Source organism: Podarcis filfolensis (assembly GCF_964270895.1).
Source record: "Podarcis filfolensis genome assembly, chromosome: 4".
NCBI lineage: Eukaryota > Metazoa > Chordata > Lepidosauria > Squamata > Lacertidae > Podarcis > Podarcis filfolensis.
Genome location: NC_139607.1, coordinates 25,776,048 through 25,801,299, shown reverse-complemented (window position 1 = coordinate 25,801,299; position 25,252 = coordinate 25,776,048). Strand labels below are relative to the sequence as shown.

General features: G+C 41.6%; 1 protein-coding gene across 6 annotated transcripts in view; it reads right to left on the bottom strand.

Moving 5' to 3' along the window:
• ARHGEF7 (Rho guanine nucleotide exchange factor 7) overlaps positions 1–25,252 on the bottom strand; it is an 84,496-nt gene that overhangs the window by 43,386 nt on the left and 15,858 nt on the right. For all 6 annotated transcript variants that reach the window (XM_083610607.1, XM_083610608.1, XM_083610606.1 and 3 more), the window contains exons 3-9: positions 18,986–19,070; positions 16,350–16,480; positions 13,678–13,879; positions 12,663–12,751; positions 6,282–6,376; positions 3,954–4,049; positions 2,772–2,894 (exon numbers count right to left, since the gene is read on the bottom strand). In XM_083610607.1, coding sequence (XP_083466733.1) covers positions 2,772–2,894; positions 3,954–4,049; positions 6,282–6,376; positions 12,663–12,751; positions 13,678–13,879; positions 16,350–16,480; positions 18,986–19,070 — 821 coding nt within the window. The remainder of the gene's footprint in view (positions 1–2,771; positions 2,895–3,953; positions 4,050–6,281; positions 6,377–12,662; positions 12,752–13,677; positions 13,880–16,349; positions 16,481–18,985; positions 19,071–25,252) is intronic.

Here is a 25,252-nt window from a genome sequence, read left to right as displayed (position 1 = left end):
CATTCTTGACCACTGGCCTTGTCGGCTGGGGCCAATGGGAAATGGCGTCCAACAACATCTGGAGGGCCACAGGCTCCCCATCCCTGGTCTAAAACAAAAATGAGACACTCTGGGGAAAGGACGTATGATCCTACAGCCTGATTCTGATCACTTTACCTCATCTAAGGTTACATTTGCACCGCAACTATAAATATTTTTATGTACAATAATTTACAAACATTGTGCATGGCAGGCATCAGCATAGAAGCAGCATTTCTTCTCCTCCCTAGAGGAACAGAAGGCCTCCTCTTAATATGTTGCCTGCATAATCTAAACAAGGGAACCCTGTTGTTTCCCTTGTGTGAACTTCTTCAAATGTTTTGTTTTATTTGTATATAATTAAACTCAACCAACTAAATTCATACATTTGAATTGGCTTGCTCATTTTATGGAAAGGCAAGGTACTAAAACAAAAACATTTTAAAGTAAAGACCTAAGATTGCTTTAAATCAAGCAGCTAGAGGGTGTTAAATCAATCCTGCTAGAGGGTGTTAAGAACTCCCAAAGTGAGAAATAGTCAGGTTACTTTGATATGTGGCTAAATACAGGTTTCTGAATAAGCAGTGAGGGCTGACGATGGACGGAAACGTCCACATTCCTTCCAAGCCTAAAATATTATAGTTATAAGCTGAATCAATTAATGGCCCTATTGGTCTGTAGATAATCATTTCAAAACATCGGGTATCAGAAAAGGGAAACCCTATTCATCTGACCAAGGCTAGTGAGGTAGACCTCAAATTGTATATTAAAATATATTTGTTTTAAATGAAAGCACTTCTGTGGCAAGCTAGTTTCTACTGTCTATTATACTCAAAGCACAATCAGATTCAATCAATCCCACAGCAGGCCTGACACAACCCTTGATAACAACACTGAGTGGAACTTGAACCCCTGAACCTTAGGAATGTAGCCAAAGCTTCAATACACTCAACCACTGTGCGTCTTTTGAAAACGAAGTAAAAAAATAAATATTAGGAAGTGTCAAGACTGTGCTCCCAGCCGCAGAATTAAACACACCGGAAAATATTATAAAGATTGCTACCATAGGTGCTAGCATTAGCCTGGAATCCTCAGAAAGAATCGTGTTTTTCCATAGGCTGTGCAACATTACTTTTACTTATTGTAACATCCCACCCAACATTCAGCCATTCGATCACAACACCATTCCATAAGCACGATGGATTAATTTCAGTTTTAATGCATTACGCAAATATAATTGAAACAGAAAATCCTAGCCCTGTTCAGGTACTCCAACTTTTAATATGGCACTTTAGAAATTTTCTCAATTTTTAAAATAAATTGCCTAAGAAAAGGAACAACTCTGATTGATTGGACCAAAGTTGCATCTAGTCTGCATTCTGCTTCCCAAAATGGCCAACCAGATCTCGAATACAATAGCTCTCGCCTGCTGTTGTTTCCCTAGCAGCTGGCATTCAAGGGGATACTTCCCCTAGACATGGAGGTTCCATATATAATTGTCGTGGCCAACAGCCAAAGATAGCTCTATCATCCAGGAATTCATCTAATCCCCTTTAAAAGTCATACAAGCGAGTGGCCACCATCATTATCTTGGAGCAGTGAGTTCCATAGATTAACAATGCACTGTTCAAAGTGCTTAAGTGGAGGAAAAGGAGGGAACGTGCAAGTGTTGGAAACTACCTAGTCTAGTTCATGTAGGGCAGGGGTGGGAAACCTAAGTGGCCCTCCAGATGTTGGCGGACTACAACTCCCATCATCCCTGGCCACTGGCCACACTAGCTGAAGCTGAAGCCCAACATAATTTCAATGGTCTCAGGTTGCTTATCCCCAACTTAGAACCAAGGTATCATATGCCTGAACTACCTCTGTAACTATTATCTCACACATCCAATGAACAAAATTATTTAAGGCATTTTATGGACTGCTGAATCCTCAGCGTTTCTAAGTGATGTATATAAAAGTAAACCACACAAGAGATTAAAACAATAAAAAATCATTGTGAAACTGGACAGTAACACAAACGCCACCTTAAAATGCCTGCCGGAATAAGAAAGCCTTTGTCATGTGCCTGAATAAAAAGCATTTGATTTATTTCAGGCACTGAACTGAATATGAATAGCACTACAGGACTTGTAAGGTTGCAAACCTGTGCACACTCCCTCAGGAGTAAGGACTCAACCACACTTCTGCCTCTTTCCTCTAAGAAAACCTGCCGTTTACCACTAAATACGGGTAAATATCAATTGGGTTTTCTCTGGACTGATGTTTGTTCCAATATAGCAATAAAGACCATGTTTTCCGGGGGGAAGTGGTGGGGCAAAGGCTAAACTGCTTTGACTCATGCCTACAAGCTACAGGACAAGTGACGCACACTTAGCTCAGTTGGCAGAGTATGAGATTCTTAATCTCAGGGTTGTGGGTTTGAACCATATGTTGGGCGAAAGATTCCTGCGTTGTAGGGGGTTGGACTGGATGATCCTTGTGGTCCCTTCCAACCCAATGATTCTAAGTGGAAGTGTGAATGAGCCCCAAGTTATATTGAAATCAATCTACATGCTGAACACCAGCAATGCTTATTTTCAAATCCTCCACTAAAAAAAGCTGATTTCAAAACTGACGCTCACATCTGCTGCCACTTCATCTTCCGTCTTGTGCCTGATAAAACACCTCAATTTGTTTGCAAAACACCATTAAAAAGTGGAAAGAAAAACCAAGTTAAATTTACAAGGTTTTCTTGTTCTTGATGCACATACCTGTGTTCTGTGAGGACGGTTACTGCCGACGGGTGGTTGGCACAGTACGCAAGGTATAAATTTTTCATTTGTGGCATCAGATTTAGGAAGCAACCACCAACCCGTTGCTGAGTTTCAGGCAACCTGAAAGAAAGCAATGTAACTGTAATTTTTTTAATGTTCTGAAGCTTAATGCACAATGCATTCCAAATGCACCAAGGACATTTGTTTTAGTAACCTCAAAGACCAAGTGTAGCTTTGGGAGTCTAGTGTTGGGGAAACTGTTAAAATATTGTTATATATTTGATAGCTCATTATGCGTTGCTGTTACTTGGGATGTGATGCCTTCTATTTTTTATCAATCAATGTCCTGGCTTTTGTGCTGAATGCCCATAAGCATGACAAACATGGAGGAGAGATAACTCAGTGATGAAGAGAATAAAGCTAGAGCAGGGATAAAAGGTAAAGGGACCCTTGACCATTAGGTCCAGTTGCGGATGACTCTGGGGTTGTGGAGCTCATCTTGCTTTATTGGCCGAGGGAGCCGGCGTACAGCTTCCGGGTCATGTGGCCAGCATGACTAAGCCGCTTCTGGCGAACCAGAGCAGTGCATGGAAACACCGTTTACCTTCCCGCCGGAGTGGTACCTATTTATCTACTTGCACTTTGACGTGCTTTTGAACTGCTAGGTTGGCAGGAGCGGGGACCGAGCAACGGGAGCTCACCCCATCGCGGGGATTTGTACCGCCGACCTTCTGATTGGCAAGCCCTAGGCTCTGTGGTTTAACGCCACCCACATCCCCTAGAAGCAGGGATACAATAACCCAACAGCCTACTCCCATGATCCTAACTGAAGAGTCAAAATTGTTACAGCTGCACCAACTTTAATGTTTTGAAATTATTTACTTCAAGAATGTTCACTGCTGGAAAGCGTATTTTTAAAAAATAAAGAATAAAAATCACCTGCTTTAATATCCTTTATCACATTGCATAAAACTACTGGTGGTTGTTGTTGTTTTTGCACAGTACTTTCATATTATTATTTTTTTGGAGAAGTCACTCCTGTTCTCTGTTCATACTTTGCAACTGAACTGCAAGATTTACACATTTACATCAACGTGTGTGCTACAAATGTCTATAGATGCCAGGTGTCATTCTAAACAGTTAAACATAAACAGGTCAGCTAGATTGGATAGTACATACTTGGTGCATTCTTCTAAAGACTGTACAAGCATTTGCTGAAAAGAACTGATTTCTTCTAGATTTCCCATTAAATATGAAGTATCTGTAGAGTTTAACCTAAAGCCAAAAAGAAAATAAGAAAATTAAGCACTTGTACGTAAAACAGCCCACATCATTTCTGGTGTTGCTTATATGGCCGAGACTGGCTTCCAATATAGGAGACACAAAATCACTTTCCTTTCACATGCACCCCTGGCATCACAGACCCACCCCCAATTTCCCACTTGGGGGCTCAGGAAGCTAGAGAGGTGGGGAGACAGGCCAAAGCTCTTTCCCACTATATACATCCCGGAAGATGCTTTCCATACGCTCTGATTGACAGCTTCCCCCATAGCCAGATTCACTGCATATTCCTGCATTGGAGGGGGTGGACCAGATGACCCAACTATATGATTCTATGATTCTATCCTCTGCAATTCATAAAAGATGTGTGAGGTGGGGAATGGGGAGTGGGGGGGTCTTCTCTGGGGCTAACTTGCATAGGGAGCTTGCCAGAACAGAGTAATGTTTGACAGCCGCTATAGAATCCTGTGATGTCATACACTCTGCGGCAGTTATTTCAGTTGGTTCGGTTATTAACAGTCTCGCGATTCTCAACAACTTGATTCTCTTAAGGGAGTTCTTTTTGGATCATCTTTTAATAATTTTTTTTTAATCTTTCATCTTGTTATTTATTATGAAGTAGCTGTCTTATTGCAAAAGAATTTTAGAAATACACTTGAAAGGGAAGTTGCTGAGTTACAACTCATTATCAAAGTAAAAAACTATGGAGAGACCTGGTCTGAATAGTGATATTGGATTCATGTCACATTATACATGCTAAAGCTAATTTTGGTCATCTGTCCTTTTAAAAATCCCTTGCCCTTCCCTGTGGAACCAACTGCCATCATTAACAGCCATCAACAGTTATAAGGCTGTAGCAACCTCTGCTTCAGAGTATCTGAAGAAGTGTGTATACACACGAAAGCTCATACCTAGAAAGCTTATACTTAGTTGGTCTTAAAGGTGCTACTGGAATTATTTTTTAAAATTTTTTTTGGAAAGATTCCTTTAAAGACTGTCTTAAGACAAAAAGATTGGATTCTCTTATGGGAGTTCTTTTAATAATTTTTTTTTAATCTTTCATCTTGTTATTACGATTCTCAACAGTTAAAGCAGCAGATTATGTTGTGTTGTGTTGTGCTGCTCTCTGCCTCAGACTATCTGTCAGTCTGTAAATGTTTGTTCGTCTGTAACCGTTTAATCAACATAAGGTGCTTTAGCAACTAAAAAAAAAAAATCCACCTGCACTGTATAAATATTTTTACACTGTAACTGCAAGTACACCAGGCAAAAGTTATACATTCTTTAAACTTTAAAAGAGAGCATCTTTAAAAGAGAGCATCTTTCGTAGTTTTTAACAGGAGGGAAAAGAGAATTAAAGGGTCAAACAACCCACATACACATAGTTCTCTGTAAATGAGAACCAAAGTCTAATTCCCACAATATACACCTCTAACAAACTAAAAATCAGGGTCTCTTTCACCCATAAGCCCTTGGAACCATTGGCTGTGATGACACAGAATGTTAATTCAACACACTGCCAAAAGGAAAGATCAGGATCAATATAAATTCTACAGTGCCCCCCCTCCATACTAGCCTCCAAACAACAGATATAATATTGTGTGCATCTCTGTTACAGTGCCACAGAGTACTACTATGACCCCTGAGGGTTGAAATTTCTGCATTGCAGGGGGTTGGACTAGATGACCCTCAAGAGTCCCTTCCAACACAATTCTAGGATTCTACTACTATTATGAATGCTTTTTGAATTTATTGCCTGCCCTTCACCATAGCCTCGCAGAGCAGGTTTTAAGCAACTTAAGGTAAAGGGTAAAGGAACCCCTGACCATTAGGTCCAGTTGTGACCGACTCTGGGGTTGTGGAGCTCATCTTGCTTTATTGGCCGAGGGAGCCGGCGTACAGCTTCCGGGTCATGTGGCCAGCATGACTAAGCCGCTTCTGGCAAACCAGAGCAGCGCAAAGAAACGCCATTTACCTTCCCGCCGGAGTGGTACCTACTTATCTACTTGCACTTTGAGGTGCTTTCGAACTGCTAAGTTGGCAGGAGCAGGGACAGAGCAACAGGAGCTCACCCCGTCACGGGGATTCGAACCGCCGACCTTCTGATCGGCAAGTCCTAGGCTCTGTGGTTTAACCCACAGCACCACCCGCGTCCCTTAAGCAACTTACACTGCCCATGATGCATGGTGGCTCAAATAAGGTTTTTCAACGGCAAGATGTACTTACTTTTCACTAGCTTGTAAGGGTCGCAGGTAGTTAGAAAGCATGGTCTGTAGTTCCTTAGCATATTCGTTCTCTGTCTCTAGAATGTTTTGTAGCACCTATAATACATTTTAAAAAAGCCTGTGACTGTCGTGTTAAAGCTACAGAGAGGAGGAAACCAAAATGTCAAGACACCAATATTGTTTTCTATAGTTTGACTGTAAATAGGAGAGGAAGAAGTGTGCACTTGATTAAAGGTAAGCAATTAGCGTAGTAAAAAAAAAAAAGCATGTTTTTAAAGGGTCAAAATGGTAGGAAAGGGCTGTAGTCGAACCAACACTTTGCAGGTTTAATCCTCAGCATCTCCAGGTTAGGGCTGGGGAAAAAATCCTGCCTGCAAAAGGCAATGTGTCTGGCATATCTTCCTTATAGCACCTTGATTATTTAAGGCAGCGATGGCTAATATTTCTCAACAAATGTGTGCTAGAAATTAAAAAGTGTGAGATGGTACTCTGCTCTGCAGCTCTCCTTCCTGCCTTGGGGGTGGTTTTTGCTACAATCTACAAACAGCGGCACACAGGAGTGATATCGGAATCTCCAAATCTTATTGTACTTCAACCCTAAATTTCTTTCTCACACCTTTGTCTAATATTACACACACACACACACACACACACACACACACACACATACACGGCCATTAGAGTGCAGGCGCAGCTAGATGTCAGTGTTTGAAATTAGCCAGGTGCATTTTGCGACCAAGTGAAGATGCCCAGGCACCAAGATACCTCCTGACATCTACACCATCTGGAGGTGCATGCCTGAGGATCATTGGATCTGGGCTGTTTACGCACACTAATACCACAATCAATTATATTTTATCTGCACAATCGGAATGAATTTCTGGAACCCAAATGCTTTTTCTGCGCAGCCTGAGCGGGAGCAGTCACCATTAAGAAAAAGAGGTCCGAACAGGCCAATATATATACAGTGGTACCTCAGGTTACATACGCTTCAGGTTACATACGCTTCAGGTTACAGACTCCACTAACCCAGAAATATTACCTCAGGTTAAGAATTTTGCTTCAGGATGAGAACAGAAATTGTGTGGTGGCAGCAGGAGGCCCCATTAGCTAAAGTGATGCTTCAGGTTAAGAACAGTTTCAGGTTAAGTACGGACCTCCAGAACGAATTAAGTACTTAACCCGAGGTACCACTGTATATGAGGACTGTCCCTGGATCAAGTGACTTTTCTTCTTTTAAGTTTTCAAAGCTCTTAACCCAGTTCAAGGCTGTTGCCTGACCTAGCCAGATGTTTAACTGAGAATCAATCACAGTCAGTCCATCATTTGAAAAATAAGACTTTGGAGATGTCTTACCCAAAAATGGCAACCAGACATTTTAAGGAGCCGTTTAGCACCTAGCTTATATATGAGTTTCTAACTAGGTGTACAACAGAACTGCCCTAGGAGTAGGGAAATGTAGTAGTTTTCAATAGCTGCTAAGAGCATTGCAATCTGCAAGAATAAGCTATCCGTTTTTTACCACTACTTTCCCTTTTAAACCCCCAATTTTTTATTACTTTGGGAAGGCCAATATAACGCAATGGATCTCCTAGGACCCCCATGATCTTAGGATGTCGTTAGCCTAACTACATTCTTCAATACAGCAGTTTATAGTTGGTATGGGCATAAAACCATTATTCATGCCAGATGTCTATATGAAAACCTGATGAAACAAGTGGCATGCTGAACTATTTGAAACGGAGAATTCACTGCTTCTTTCATTAGTGTTGCTGAACTCAGTTTTATTCCTTTGAATAGGCCTATTCAGCTGAAGAGAGGGCGCGGAGGGTGGGGGGGGAGACAATTTCTGAGTTCATTCTTTTGTTGGTAACTTGACTCCTGCCCCGAAGATTAAAATGTCTCCATTTTGCAAGAAGCGCTACGAAGGACAGATGTCACAAAGAACACATAAGCTATTAATTAGTCAGTCAGAAAGTACTGGCTTGCACACAAGAAGCAGAAAGATTAATAAATTATATCTTAGAAAGAAAAGACAATGTTGAAACATCAGCAGACCACAACACTATCGCATGCAAAGCCAGGCGATGCATGGTAACCTGTTGCCTGCTGCGTTACAAAACCAACAATCAGCAAAAGTTGCCTCGTATGTGGGGAAGGGGGTATTAAATAAGCATCTAGAAGAAACATTTTATAAGGCTTTCAAGTATTACACTGGCATTATTTTGCATCATTTTTACGCAGGAGTCATCAAGGTGTATTCTCATGATCTAAACTCTGAAAAAACATTAATTAACTGTATTAGTCTTTGAATTAAGAGTGATCCTATTAAGAGACACTTAATAGTATCACTCTTAAATGTTTTTAAATTAACTGTTTTTAATTTTAAAATGCACACAGTATATTTGCTAATCTGAGAAAATAAACCATATCTAAATTAAAACATGCTGTGTAACACAGTTTCTTAATTACCAGCAGCTAGCAGAGCTGCATTTCGGCTAAGTGTAAATTAAATTCCCACAAATAAGCATGTTCCCGAAGTTTAAATAAATTCTCCTTTACATTACCTGCATTCATGAAGTACCATTTTTTTAAAAAGCCTATTCTGACTTTCAAGATTCATACTGATTTTTATGCAGAAAGTTCTCAATTCTCATAATTTCTTTCTGTCTCACTGTTTTTGGATGGGCTTCAAGTTCACTTACCTGCCTCCCAGGCAGACAATTCACATTTACAATATTTTTGGATGTTATAAAGCATCAAACATAGTAATACTTCACATTCAGCATAGCTGCACCTCACGGTTTCTAATCTCGTCACCATGCTTGTCTGCTCTAATAATCACCTTTCTCCTCTTTCCTGCTTTCTGCACATTCTGGCTGCTGCAAGAACCCATGAGATTTCAAAGACCCTGTTCCAAAAGCTCCATCACCATCTGATGGAACTAGGTACCAACTGTGGACTGCTTTCACAGACATTGTAACCTTTAGCAGTCTGCACACAAATGAAAAGCATAAAGAGCTGGATTCATTCAGTGTGAGCTATTCCCTCAGTCACAAGAGGGGAGAAAAATATCAAGTATGTCTAACAGTTCACTCACACGATGTCCAGTTATCATCCCTAACTTTGACTATTCTTTTATTCAAAAGAATAAATAACAAAACTGCTTAAATGACTGTTTTGATATCAGGTGAAAGGAAACTAAGGGACACTTTACAATGTTTTCTCTTCCACTACACTAAAAAAAGGGGGGGAAAGATACACAATCATAAAGAGAAGCTGCCTAAGTACCCACAAACTTTTTGGAGCAAAATAGATCCTTGCATTTTTAATATATTTTTTGCATGTAATAGCATATACTTCCCCCCCGCCCATCCTAGAAACAGAAGAACTGAGTATATGCAGAATAAAAAGTCAAAAATATGTAATGCACAAATAATGGTGTGTATCTCTAAATAGACAAATTTCAAATAGTCACAAGATAATAACAGATAAAACCAAATTCAACACTATACAAGAGATTGCTAAAAGTCCACAAAATTACAGGGGCCTGTCTCCTAATCTATTTTACGAAATCTTCATCAAGTCCGTTTACATGCAACTCATAACATGTGTGAACATTCCTTTTAAAAAAATACACACAAAAAAAAGCCATGAAAAATGTGGGCTGAGTTTAATAACTTCACAGCGACTTTTCTGAATTTTCTGAGGAATGTTTTTGGACCCTGGGAGTCATTATGAAAACTTTCCCCAAGAAATACTCTTCACAGATTCACATGTCAACTACCGAGTGAGAGACAAGTGACAGATTTACTCAGCATTCTCAAATACTAACATTCCAGCTGTGACAAGCACCCTTTTAATATTTTTCAGCAATGTTTAGATTTTGTGCCCTCATCAAGAGTGCAAGTTACATTTCATCAGTGAAGTTCTCTAAAATTTGCATATTACATATTCACTTTTCAAACATTCTTTAAAAAAAAACAAAAACATTTACTATCCCAATCGGCTCAATTGTTCCCTTTCTTAATTCATTTGGAATAACCTCCTTTGAGGAGGGCAATGGTAGGGGACACAGGGGCCTCCAGATATTGTTGTTCTACAACTTCCATCATCTTTGAACACTGGCCATGCTGACTGCTGGAAATGGGAGCTGAAGTCCAACAACATCTGGAGGAAGGCCATAAATAGGCTCCTTACAAACTGATGTAGGGGAACCAACATCATCGTTCCATAGGAAGAAGTCAATGGGCCAAAGATGGCGTCTTGTCATAAGATTTGAACATACAGTTGTAAGTCTAAGTTCCAATCTGGGTGACGGAGCACCATTCCTGCAAGGTGCAGAAGAGACCTTGCCTTCTTCCTTCTGTGACATCAATAAAATAGGAAATAAAAGTATTCCGCGTAAGAGGAAAAAACTGCACAGACTAGGCCTCTACATGACTGATCAGACATTCTAATGGAATGTATCCATTGTATATTTAGCATTATCTCTCTGGTGGAACAGGGCTCTTCCACAATCACATGAGGATGGTGCACTCCCTTCCCAATGTATGACACGGCCATTATGTGGAACTGGAAAAGCTCCTTTAAACACCTGATTCAGGTGCTATTAAGGCACACATCAAAAACCTTCCTTCCTTTTCCTATGAAGATCATAAGGAATGAGAACAGGAATAGCAATGTATGATTTAGCCCTCACTCACTCTTTTCAGACAACACAACCCCCCATTACTAGAAATACTATGAAAATGCCTGTTTGGAATCTGCACCAAAGCCATGTACTATTCCAAGTTTAATTTCCCACCTCTTTCTCTTTTGCTGCAGTTCAAAATTTTGTGCACACAGCAGCAGGTTTCTTGCGCAAAGACTAGCCCCAAACATCTCCTAGGACTTCCTCAGCACCAAAGAATTTGCAAAAACAAGAGAGCTCAGCAGCACAGCCTCTTGACTTTGATTTTATTTTTTACATACTGCTTAATACCAAATCAAGACTAAATAGTTTACAAAAAAGATAGCAAATACAATGCACATAACAAAAGAAACATATCAAGTGTCAGGATGGAGTAGCCTGGCCAACAAGTATCTGTAAGATGAGAGAGAGGGAGGTATGGTCTGCAACCCTCTGACCTCTCCCCCTTCACTCCCCATACTCTCTCCTACCCATAACCACCTGAATAAGAGCACCATCCCTTCCCTCTTCAACCACCCTCTTGCCAAGGCACATTCTGACTCGCAAAAGATGCAACACTCACACCACTAATACATATACATCACACCAGTTCTTTCTTACATCAGCTCTCAACTGATCTCCCTACCACAATCATTCACACTGCATAAACACAAATCATGCAGTACCCACTACTTTTGGAAACACCTTTTCATTTTTGCACAAAGACAGTCTTCAGGGATTCTAAAACTGAGCTGGGTACAGTAGAACCTCTACTTACGACCGCCTCTACTTGGGCCTGAACCAAGTCGCGACCGCAGCAAACCCGGAAGTAAATACCAGGTTTGCCGCGATTTGCACATGCGCAGAAGCGGCTGCCACCGTCTGCACATGTGCACAATGGCGCTTCTACCAGCAACCCGTTTTGCCTAAAGCACGGGCCACCGGAACGGATTATGGTGGTAAGTAGAGGTTCCACAGTATTTGGGGCGCTCTTCAACAAAGTAGTCCTGTTAGTGCAAAGACATTCATGTGTGTCTTGTCTTCTCCTCTCCCCCTGCACTCCCCTAAATCTGTTATGGGGTTTCTCCCCAACCCTCTGAAGCAGATTCGGGGTGGGTGCAGGAAGCATGTAGGGAGGACAGATTCCATTTTGCAGACAGGAAGATCTTGCACTAACAAAATCACTTATTTGGATAACGTCCTTGGAAACTACTCAGACTTGATCATGGGCTCATCCTTATTCATCTTGTACTGTTTTGTATCACTAGAATCATATAGGCCAAAATGTGCATATTTTGCCAGAAGGCATATAAGGTGCCAGCTCTTCCAAATACTGGCCAATTTTTAAGCATCAGCCTTTCACTTCAGCATTTGGGTTCCAATTCTTTAAGTCAAGACTGTAAACCTGTGAGCCTCCAAGCCACATATAGTTGCATACTGGGAACTGGGCAGCTTTCTGGTTTGTTGCCTATGTTGGAATACAAAAACGGGCAGGAGTTGTTGTCAAGCATCCTGGTTTGCCACAATACATGGCTAGTGGGCTCTGTGCAGCTTAGCAAATAATGGTTTAAGGTGCCCAGATCCTGCAGATGAATATCATTTGCAAAAAAAACCACACCAAACCATGATATCATCAACTTCGGTGCTCTAGCCTTAAGCAAGATTCTGTGGATAAGCAGTGCACAAGAAATTCAGATAAAGATTACTCACCACATTATAATAGCTTTTGCTAATTGCAGATGTATCAAATCCCTTTGGTGGACTCTTCAGGCTTCCTGATTTTGGGGAGACAGGTTTTTCTGAAATAGGGAATATATTAGAAGTAGGATGCAATTTCACAGCTCAGACACTAGAGGTCAAACAAAATGCTCTTCTTAAATCTTTTTGCAGCAAGGTTAAGGACCATTTACTTCAGCTATTTATTTACAAGCACACAGCTCATTCATATGGATCCGTCTCGGCTTAGTAAACAAAGATATGAATGAGTCCTTTTGCCTGAGTGTTTCATGTTCACAGAGTCCATTCCATCAGCACACTGCAGTAAGCTAAGAAGTCTTCAATTAATAACAGTTCCTTGTTCCACTTTTAGAACAAGCCAGGATCTTAAACCACAATTTGAAGATTTCTTAAAAGTCTGCCTTGTTCCAAACCTGGTAACCATTGTTTCCCAATTTGGACACTACAGGAAACTGTAGTTAACTGAAAACTTATGGAGTTAAATTGCTGTGTGACAAAAAGGAAAAACACTGAATCTGGGTCATTTGTTATAAATCTTAGCCTGGAGACTCTGGAACACATTATAGAAACTAACAGGTGTATTTTTTTAAATGAAAGATAAGACCTGGGGCTTTACATTCCCTGTCACTGGTCAGTGAACCATCTTCACTAGGGATGGGAATCCAAATGTGAAAGCTAGCAACTTGTAAACAAGTGTCAGAGCATACACCTGTTTAGCAGTCACCATCACATGTGTGGGGATCTTACTGAGGCTGCTAAACATGAAAGGAAATCTGTGTATCTGTATGCAATGCACCTAACCATATTGTCAATACATGTACTGGAGTTTTCAGAATAAAATCTCTCATTCAGTGCCCTGCCCTGATGCACAAAAGGTAGATTAAAGAATTTCACACATTAGCATGCATCATCACAAATATATATGTTACATAGAAATCCACAAAGAAAGTAAGTTTGGGCAGTTTATAAGCAGACTCTTGAAACCCACCATTTGATTTTACTTCTCGTACGTAATTGCTGGGAAACCAGCCTGTCTTGCCATTGTGAGTTCCTTCCCACCAGCCTCCTTCTTCCACTCTCGTAACGTGAATAATATCTCCTTTTGTAAAAGAAAGTTCATCTTCATTGGTTTGTTGAAAATTAAACTTTGCTCTTACCACCAGCTGGTGGTTGCTGTTATCGGTCATATCCTAGAAGTGACAAGACAAGCGAAAACAAAAGTTTTAGGTATTTTTTCAAAATTTTAACAGAATTTAACTGAGTGAGATATATGAAACGGCATCTGCAAATCCCCAGTGCAGGATAACAAGACAGCTTTTTCACAGGCTGAAGAACAAGAAAGGTCTCCGTGGTTGTACAATGGGTTAACCATTCCATTTCTATAACATTTGGGAGTCTAGGAACATGTAGTAAGCAGTCATGGTCCCCAGGCACACAAGACTGGCAGGCAAAGGTCCTAGAATATTATGAAGCCCATGATACTTTCCCAAGCTTATACTGTGAAACTTGGCATGAATTGAAAATTCACCCACCCACACATATTTGCTGCAACATTTTCCAAATTGAACCTGCAACTGTGTATTGATGGAAAAGTTAAGTCAAAACAGATGCCTGCTATCACTTTCCTAGGAGTGCCCTAAGAGCTCTTTCGTTTAATGTCCCAGCCTGTATGTGTGAATCAGTATAAGCTGACATCGCCGACTGATGCAAAACCAAGTGTATGAAAGGATACAAGCACTCTTTCACATCCATGGGTGGAGTCATTCAAAACAGACTGGAATAAAGCCAGCCACTGATTTTAGGATTTATGGCTGCCTTGACTAGTGGAAAGTATGCAGTACTTTCAGCTGCTTAGAAACTTCAGGAGTAAAGAGTACAAGACAGCCTCAAAAGAAGTGGCATGGCCGCTTACTCAATTCTAGAACATGGACGCCAATTCCTCCATCAGCTTGACACCAACCTCACCCTTTGCAAACAGTGTGAACAGTCATTGTTCGGCAGATTTGCCATTTCTGGAAATGCACGGAATACCTTGACCACACCAAGCTAACCTTCAAATCAAACGCAGAGGCTATTTCTACATAGTTCTATAAAAGTTCACACAGTAGGAAGAAAGTGAGCATCAAATGGCAAGGACTGGTCATAAATGTGGGCCTCATTTTGTTCATTTAATTTATATCAGGGGTGAGGCACTGCAATGTTGCTGGACAGCAATTCCCATCATTCCCTTGACCAACAGCCATGCAGGTTGGGGCTGATAGGATCTGGGAGTCCGACAGCATCTAGAAAACCACTGGTTCTCTGCACCTGGTGCATATCATTGGTTAGTTGCCTTTCAGCAGAAAAACTCTGTTTGAGATGACAAGCAGAGGAGTAACATTTATATGAACTAATATGATTTACTCTCACAGATTTTACTCACACTTCAAAAACTGAAAAAAACACAGATTCAAACAAAATCTGAACCAAGAAACAGGGTTCAAATTCAACCACTCACTGGGTAACCATGGGCCAGTCACTGCCTGATGACCTAATCTACCTCACAGGGTTTTTATGAAGATAAACTGGAGAGGGCGGGAAACAAGCATGCCACTGTGTCCTCCTTCAAGAAAATACGGGATATAAGTGTAATAAATAAACAAACTAGAATAAACCCTTACTTTTTCCTGAAGCAGAACAGAACTTGAACCATTATCCAGAAGACTTAGCCAAGTATGAAACAGAACAGAACCACCCCTTCTCTAAACAAAGAATCAGGTTACCAGGTTCAGACCAAAAGCATAGGTTGCTTCTTCACCTATGTATGGGTATGATTGTATAATTAAAAAGAACAAATGAAAGAAGCCTTTGGGATTTATTTAGTACTTAGGTAGCATGCTTTTAAGGTAGGATTCATACCCCTTAGCCGTAAAAGTTTTAGACCTATTATTTTGCTCTAAACTGCATTATCATTTGCCTTATTTTCTCATCACACATTTTCTCATGAGAACTGGAAGTGAACGAATTCATTTGACATTGGCCAACTTGTTTGCCAAGGGCAGTAACTAGCACTAGCCTCACTCAGAGCAGAACCATTAAAGTGAATGAGCATGGCTAACTTAAATACATTGGTTTCTAAGTAGGACCAATGTTCGACGCAACGCTGGAATTTAATTGGTTAAAACCTAAGCGGAAAATGAAACACAAATGTAATTCTTGCACGCACACCCTCCCCACCAAGTAAAGAGGTCTTTTCTTCCATGCATTATGACTTAAGATAGTGCACAGAATAATAACAACAATAAAACAGCACAACAAAAACAACATGCTGCCCATTTGACTGGGTTGCCCCAGTCACTCTGGGCAGCATCTGATAACAGGACTCTTTGGCCACAAGCCAATAGTTAAGCACACGTAAACCTCACTGATGCACTAGTGGGTTTAAGCAACAATTGACTGCTCTGAATTGTTGATCTCAACCCATGAATCTTAAGAATCTGAAAGCAGATTCCTCAAAACGTCACAAAACATATTTAAAGTCTCAAAGGCTTATGCTACAGATAGGTGAGAAGGCAACGATCAAGTATCTGTGAATCTGAGTCAAGCTTCTCACTTTGCAGCACTAATTAAGGAGAGTGAAAAGAAAAGAAAAAGAGAGAATAGAAATAGGTCAACACTCACCAGACTTCGATACTGGCCCTGAAAAAGTTTTGAGGTTCTGCTATGTAAAGATTGGGATCCCAGGGAATCAAAAGATTTTATTCGATGAGATGATGGCCTTGCGCACACAGAATCACTTCCTAGCCCAATATCTGAAAAGAGATAACCATGAAACATTAGCATTTCAGTAAGGCACACATATATAAAATTTGTGCTGGGGACAAGCATTTATATTTGATTTCCTAAAACAGAAGTGTAGAATTCCCAGAAATGTACGTGTAAGATGCCAATTACTTGAATTAACCTACTTCTATGCAAGACAACGGAACTATATTTTATCATCCCTCGGATCTGTAAAGCGAGTTGTCTTCATAGGAATGTACTGAGTACCAAAACGGGAAGAGATGGGCCTGGAAAGGATCTCTGGGCAGATGCAGCCAACAGGTATGCAGGCAAAATTCACTTCAAAAGCAAATAATAATCACACCCCTCATTCCCCAAAATCCAAATGAATGCAAGAGGACATACTTCCATATCCACAGCAGGAGGCACATCTGAATGCATGTCCAATTTAGACTGCCTGTCCCTGATCCCAAAAGTGATATCATTACTATTGAAATGATGAAGATGATGTACCACTTCCATCTTCCATGTATGTGTCTCCTGATGGATCAGGCAAGAAATCCAGGAGACATGGGGTGGGAGCAAGAGGCCGGTAGGTAAAGTCCTCACTGTCTTATTTGGGAAAAGGAAGGCACCGTACCCCAACAACAGTAGCAAAATAAACAAATCATGAAACATTTTCAGGGGTCTAAACTTATTAAAATGTATATAGCCCACTCTTCCTATATTCAGGGAGGCACAACATCTCCACCCCCATCGTTCAGCCCGGACACTGAGATCCAGCGCCGAGGGCCTTCTGGCGGTTCCCTCATTGCGAGAAGCGAAGTTACAGGGAACCAGGCAGAGGGCCTTCTCGGTAGTGGTGCCCGCCCTGTGGAATGCCCTCCCATCAGATGTCAAGGAAATAAGCAGCTATCCTATTTTTAAAAGACATCTGAAGGCAGCCCTTTTTAACACTCGATTGGGAGCCGCCCAGAGTGGCTGGGGAAACTCAGCCAGATGGGCGGGGTATAAATAATAAGTTGTTGTTGTTGTTGTTGTTGTTGTTGTTGTTGTTCTATTATAATAGGCACATCATATGGGAATGTTAGTGCCACTGAATTCAATGAGGCTCATACAATTGAGCACTTAAATGCATCTTTATAATCTACTAGCCCCCCAAGTCCATTTGCAGCTCCGTCTCTCTCTGGAAGAAATCCTACAACCATCCTAGACTATGACACCAACTACTAGGAACCAGAATAGCCTACCACAAAACCTATATCCATAATATATGGTATATTGTAGATGTAAACTGGTTTGAGAGCCAGTTTTGGGGGGGGGAAGTGAGTGATACATATAATAAAATAAACATTCAATTAGATTGCTTTCAAAAGGGACTTCTGCTAGATTATTCCTCAGCTCTACTGTTATCGAACTTCAATGATGTGCGCAAACACATCAGAGGAAGCCCGTTCTTGTGTTGCCACCCTCCGGACCTCACATGGGCTTTATGCAATAAAAAAGGCATTAACACAAATACTAATATTATGAGCTGTTAGGTGTATGCTTGTGCATGCACGCACATGAGTGCTTTAAGAGACAGTGACATTTATGCCCCATACTCATGGGGTATCAAAATCATTAGAGGTGATCCTATAATCAAAACAACAAACTCTCTGGTACACACCACAGTATTACTAGAAAAATCTGAAAATGGGACAATTGTCCATCTATCCTCTTAAAATGGAAAAAAGGGAGCATGGGATGAACACCAAAACAGACACAGTAGGTATATATTACTACTTAGAAAATAGAGGTGTTCTGTAAGGTAAAGGTAAAGGGACCCCTGAACATTTGGTCCAGTCGTGACCGACTCTGGGGTTGCAGCGCTCATCTTGCTTTATTGGCCGAGGGAGCCAGTGTACAGCTTCCGGGTCATGTGGCCAGCATGACTAAGCCACTTCTGGCAAACCAGAGCAGCGCACGGAAACGCCATTTACCTTCCTACCGGAGCGGTACCTATTTATCTACTTGCACTTTGACGTGCCTTCAAACTGCTAGGTGGGCAGGAGCAGGGACCGAGCAACGGGCGCTCACCCCGTCGCGGGGATTCGAACCGCTGACCTTCTGATCAGCAAGTCCTAGGCTCTGTGGTTTAACCCACAGCGCCACCCGCGCCAAATATATTCCAAATAGTATCCAAGTACGGAAATGGGGCGCTTGTGCAGGTAACACTGAAAACCAAGCAAATTCCAAGCTAATGACTTGGGCGCTATCATCAACAGAGCTATTCAGCTATAGTTCGTTTATTTAGTTAAGGAAGCATATTCAGCTCAAGGACAACTGGGGGAGTTGTGAGCCAGAGTATAGCAAGAGCGGAGCAAGAAATGAAATGAAATGAAATAAAAATCCTGCTGCTGAATGGTAAATGCGGTGAATTCTTTTTTTAAAAAAAAAACCTGAAACATAGAAACTTTCAGTCTAGAGCAAAACAAACAAACAAAATACAGAACAGCGAGAAAATGAAGTAGGGGGAAATGGATTCTACTTACCTGCTGTTACTTTATTTAGAGCAACCAAGGAGCTAAGCACCTTGCTGAAGTTCTGTCCCTGATAGAGATCATTTGCATCAAACGTCTTTAAAAAGAAAAGAAACATAAATACATATTAAGTCGTGCCAGAAAGAAAGCCACTGCAAGTTCAAAACAAAATTGTTCTAAAAGATCTCAGCCAAGTTTTGATCCGTTGCTTATTTTTTATACACACAGACGTGAGTTGCAAAGAGCGTACAACTTCTGTTTCGGTTGCAAGGACCACCTACCATATTAGCTTCCAGGCCCAATTCAAAGTGTCAACAATGGCTTTTAAAGCCCCGGGCATTATGCACTCTGCCTACCTGAGTGAACATCTCCTGCCACATGTGTCACCCATAGACATGCCAAAGGGAATTGGCTGTTTGTGCCCTTTCACACAGAACAGCAAGGCCACAGGACCAAGTCTTCTCCCTTGAACAATCTCCTTATGGAATCCATTTCCAAAAACACCCCTACCTGGCCTATTTTATGCCCATCTTTCATAGGCCACGCAAAGGCTCTCCAGATGTTGTCTCTTTTACACAGGCTGATGAGTCAACTGCAGTACAGAGGGGCAGCTATGCCAATCTGTTTCAGCAAACACAATAGCCCTCTTCAGGCGTTAGATTTAGGGGGGTAAATGGGGGGACGACGACCTTACCCTACAGGATGTATTAGCCAATCCTGCCAAGTCTCCCAGAAAGGAGAACAGTGATACCTCAGGTTAAGAACTTAATTCGTTCCTGAGGTCCGTTCTTAACCTGAAACTGTTCTTAACCTGAGGTACCACTTTAGCTAATGGGGCCTCCCACTGCCGCTATGCCACTGCCGCACAATTTCTGTTCTAATCCTGAAGCAAAGTTCTTAACCTGAAGTACTATTTCTGGGTTAGTGGAATCTGTAACCTGAAGCGACTGTAAACCGAGGTACCACTGTAAAGGCATAAAAGTTGTTTCCAGCAGGAAAAAGAAAATGCCACTCCCTACCCCTCACCCCATCCACCCTGAAGAGATAAGTATCAACCAGAAGAAAAATGCTGCCAGAGATATACCAGGACTATTTTTCAAAACAGCAGTCACAAAATAAAAATGGGTTAGGAAGCAAGATAATCTATATAAACAGCACACAAGAGAAGGATTTGGGCTCACCATTGTGAATTATCTCTCAACAAAAGTAGACTGCTAAATGTGTTATGTTCAAAGAAGTCAAGGAAAAACAGGATGTGAAGAGGCTTATGTTTCCTGCCAGTCTGAGGCTATCTGGGACAGTGGGAGTTAGTTGATTGGCCATTCCAACAGCCAGTTCATCACTGGAATAACACACGCACCTAGGCGGCGTTACTCAACAGGAAGCCAAACAAGAGGATGAAGGACAGGGGATTGCAGAGAGTACAGTATATATGCATGTGTAATGGTTTCATGGAAGTGATTTCATGTCATCTGGGAATTCTCTTCAAACAGAATAGTAAGAATCGCCAACAATGTACCAAGGGGGGGGAGTCAACTTGTTTTGGAACACTCAACATTTCTTTGCACCTCAGAAATTATGTGGGGATGCCAAATTTCATGATGGTATGCTCCATAGCATAAAGATGAAAACAAATATGGGTGGGGGAAGAAGAGCAGCTGATTCGTGATGACATAGCTCAAGGTTCAGCCCTAGACAGCTCAGTTCAAAGCATCAAAGGAAGCAGAGCTCGGGAAGGGAGCTTTCCACCAGAGACTCTGGAAAGCCACCTATGATCAGTGCTGGAAATACCAACTGAAAGGCTTCCTAGATGCTTCTGCCCATCTCCTCTAGTTAGCCAGTCAGAATAATCACTACCAGCAGGTCCCACCCAGTCTCCTGCAACTCTCTATCCCACAGAAAGAGATAGAGAGGGCAATGGATTCTTTTGCTCATTCCCCTCCCCTTTTTTTTTGTAAGAAGCCATTGAGGGGGGTGAAAACCAAGCTATGGCTTATACAGGTGGCAATTCTTTTGGCCGGGCGTTCCATTCCTGACCCCCCCATGCATGTAAGGGAAGCTTACATAAGCCTACCCCGCCCCTTTTTCCACTTCCATATTGGCAGCAATGAGCATGAGCCTGATTTGCATAAAATGGTTGCTGCCTGTAATGAGCTGAGGGGGGCAGACTCAGTTTCCCCAACCTGTCAATCACCCTAAGCCAATCAGAACCATGCATTCTTTCTGTGGGTGTTTGCCTTTCTGAGTCTGCAGAGAGGGATTTGAAGAAGCAGCAAGCTAGCCAGTAAGAATGTTTATAAACTTATTGTTCCGCTGGGTTTTCCCTGTGCAGAAAGAGCTTTTAAGCTGTCTCCCTTGCTTGCCAGGCAAGGCTCACTCAGCAAGCCAACCCTGGAAGGGTAGGGATGCTTGCATGAGACCTCGCAGGAACTGGACAGCCCTGTGAGATCTTGCACCAGTGCGCCAAATCTGTGTGTGCCTTGCCCTCCCAAGCAAAGCAGAGAGTTAAAAGTTATTTTCATGCAGGCAAAACTCAGTGCAGAAAGAGCTTTAAAGCCTTCTATCTTCCTTGCATTTAACTTGCAAAATTTCAGTCAACCAGCCTTCAACTGCATATGGTTCGAACTGTGCAAATTAAATGTTTGTAAAATGCAATTGTACTGAAGACTAGTTCACCCAAGTACTTTTTTTAATGGCAAACGCTGGCACAAGTTGATGTTCTGAGATACTGATCAGTTATCAGTACCACATACTCTGCTGATCATGTACTTGGCGCCATTTGAATTTGTGACAGCTGTAAAACAGAAGGCAGCAATTTGCAGTCTACAGAAAATCAGCCTAAATGGCTCTGAGTCTCTTCTCACCATTATCTGGTATTTAAAGTACTATTGTTTTTCAAGGTAATAAACCATGTTCTCAAGAAACCAAGCCAAACACTTCTGATCTGCCTAGATGCAGAAAACTCTGTAACACACCATTTTTTTTCATCTACAGAAATAAGAATACAGACAGTTTTGACTCTCAAGCAAACTTCTTCCCTTCCAGAAACCTGTGCAGGGAATGGTTACACACATATCGCCCAACCGTCTCTTCTTTAGTACAGGAATGCTTTCAAGTCTCTACCAAAATGAGAGCTCAATACTTTTGCTGTCTTCTCTTCTTCCTCTGCTCCCCCCCTCCTGTCAAGAATTCAACTTCTCCTGGCCTAGAACTGCATAAGCAGATAGAAAAGTATAAATGGGACAGAAAGCTATAACCCAGTGGCAGCCTAATCCTATGCATGTTTATTTGGAAAACAAGTTCCACCCACTGCAGTAGAACTTCCGAACAAACGTGCATACGATTGCAGCTTTAGGGTATTAGGAGAGATGGTGAACTTGTGGCCCTCCAGATATTGATGAGATCCAACTCCCAGTAGTCCCAGCCAGCATAACCAACAGCTATAGAAGATGGGAGATGAAACACAGCAACATTGTGAGGGCCTGAGAGTCTACACAAAACAGTAAGCCTCTGCCTGGATTGTATCACTAGTGACTACAGGGGACTGAAAGGCCCTCCATGCAAAAGAAATCAATAACCGCTGCATATAGAAAAACAGGTGTAAGAAATAAGACTATGCTAGAACCCTCTCCCTTGAAATCTCTTTCTCTAAGGAGAGGGATTTTATTTATGCATTAGTTTGGAAGAACATTTAATTTTGTGACTTCCCATTTACAGCCCAGTAGCACAGCCCAAAGACACACCTACCCCTAAATGAGAATTAAAGGTAAATGTAAAGGACCCCTGACAGTTAAGTCCAGTCGCAGACGACTCTGGGGTTGCGGTGCTCATCTCGCTTTACAGGCCAAGGAAGCCGGCGTTTGTCTGCAGACAGTTTTTCCGGGTCATGTGGCACAGCGGAACACCAAAACCAGAGCAGCGCACGGAAATGTTGTTTACCTTTCTGCCAGACCTATTTATCTACTTGCAGTTTGACGGGCTTTCGAACTGCTAGGTTGGCAGGAGCCGGGACCGAGCAACGGGAGCTCACCCTGTTGCAGGGATTCAAACCGCCAACCTTCTGATCGGCAAGCCCGAGAGGCTCAGTGGTTTAGACCACAGCTAACACTGATTTTAATACAGTGGTACCTCTGGATGCAAACGGGATCTGTTCCAGAGCCCTGTTCGCTTACTGAAGTGAACGCAACCCGCGTCTGCATGTGCGCAGGTCGCAATTCGCTGCTTCAGCGTATGATGTCATTTTGAGTGTCTGCGCATGCGGCGAAACCCAGAAGTAACAAGTTCCGTTACTTCGGGGTCGCCGCGGAGCGCAACCCGAAAACACTCAACCTGAAGCAACTTTAACCCGAGGTATGACTGTAGTTATTCCATGTTTCCAGGGAACTATAGTTCTACAACAGATAATTCTAAGCACGTTTGCCAACCAACCATTCCTGCAATTCCCTACAGTAAACATGAGATTTATAGGTTTGCAATGTAGATATGTTCCTATGCTTTTCCCAAGACAGAACAATAAGGCCAGGGATATCTGAAATGTGCTGAAGAGGTCAACAATATTATCTAGAACAGAAAATGGCCCCCAAAAAGCTGCAGTTCAAGTACAATATATGATGCAATAGGGGACAGCTGGGTTTTTTCCTATCCAGAATTCTCTTAAACTGTCTAGTTGTTACCTTGTTCACAACTTTAAAATGACTTGTGCCTGGGTTCAAAATAATTCCAATTTTCCCCAAACCATGAAAATACAGAAGTCTCCCCTCAACTCCCCCCCCCAAAAAAGTGAGTCATATAGTCTTGAACTTTCCCACAATTTTGGCAGACTTTGTTCCTGTTATTATACGTAATGCCCATTCAATTTTTAAAATACGTTTCCAACTAACAATTTTTAAGTTCCATGTCATAACAGAAAGGCAAGTGCAGGCAAGAAGACAAACAACTTGACAAATGAATTCAAACAGCATTGACCACTTAATATAGTAAATTGCATATTGTTTATGGCCAATAATCAAGAAGTTTCAACACAAGGTAGTCAATCACAACTGTTCCTCAGGTGGCCCTGTGAATTCCACCCCCTGCACCCCACCTAAATAAAGCTAAGTCATTTTATAAAACTCTTATTCTTTCTGCCTTTCCCCTCCGAAAGATAAGAAACATGGGTGGGGCTTTACCTTGGGTAAACAAAGCCAGAAGTTCAATTGTCTCACATTTCTACTGTAGTTCACAAGCTTGTTTCAACAAGTCTGCCATAACTGTAGTCCCACACAGGGTTCACAGACAAAAATGAAGCAAGGTAGGTGTGTGATTGATCATGTGACCAAAATCCAGGTCTCTATGTTCTAATCAATTACTCATTAAAAGGAAAGGCAATAAATTTGCTAGGTATTAAAGTTTTCCAGTGTTAAATCTACAAGGCCCTTTAAACTTAGATTCACTAACCCAAGGGAAAGTTAGCAAGCTTGGGGGGGGGGTCTAATTTAAATAGCTGTGTAGAAAGAAAGTAGAGGGGGAATTCATCATTAACTAATTGACTCTGACTCAGCAATGTAGCGGCACTGCCAAAAGGAAGAAAACACCATACTTGGATGTAACAAGAAGACTCAGAAGATACTTGTCCCGTTCTAAACTGTACTCCTTATAAACACAGAAGTCATAAGCAAACCAAAACCAACAAAAACCAAGGCAACCAAGGGTCTGAATGAATGAGGAAAAAATGTAGAAACCAACTAGTTCCGTAGAGAAATCTGAGAAAGTGTCACCTAGCAGCCAGAATGGAAGAAGTCTACTTTTTACAGAGCATTTACATTTGATTATCACCTACACATTTCCTCTAGTTATCTCACTATGGAAAAGGGCTGGAATCATAGAATCACAGAGTTGGAAGGGATCCCGAGGGTCATCAACAAACAAACAAAAAAAATTAAAGGAAAGAAAGGCCTGGAATAGCCATCACTCCCCAGCCTCAGAATCTAACAGAAGTATTCAAATGCGTTGAGATTAGTTATATTATTTGTCTACTGTATACGAGACATAAAAAGATGGAACCTTGCTGTGCATCCTCTATCAACAGAGGTCTTAAACGTCAAATTAGACCACCATTGAAAAAGATTTGTTTAGGTGCTGTCCTTGAGGAAGGAGGGTTGACTTGATGATTTAGTGTCACTTCCAGCTATATATCCAGGGACTTCTTTAAGTAGAGAGGATGAATGCCTTTGACAGCAACAGCTTTGGGTAGGATTCCTGAAATGGTTGGACATGATCACCCATGAGGTTCCTTCCACA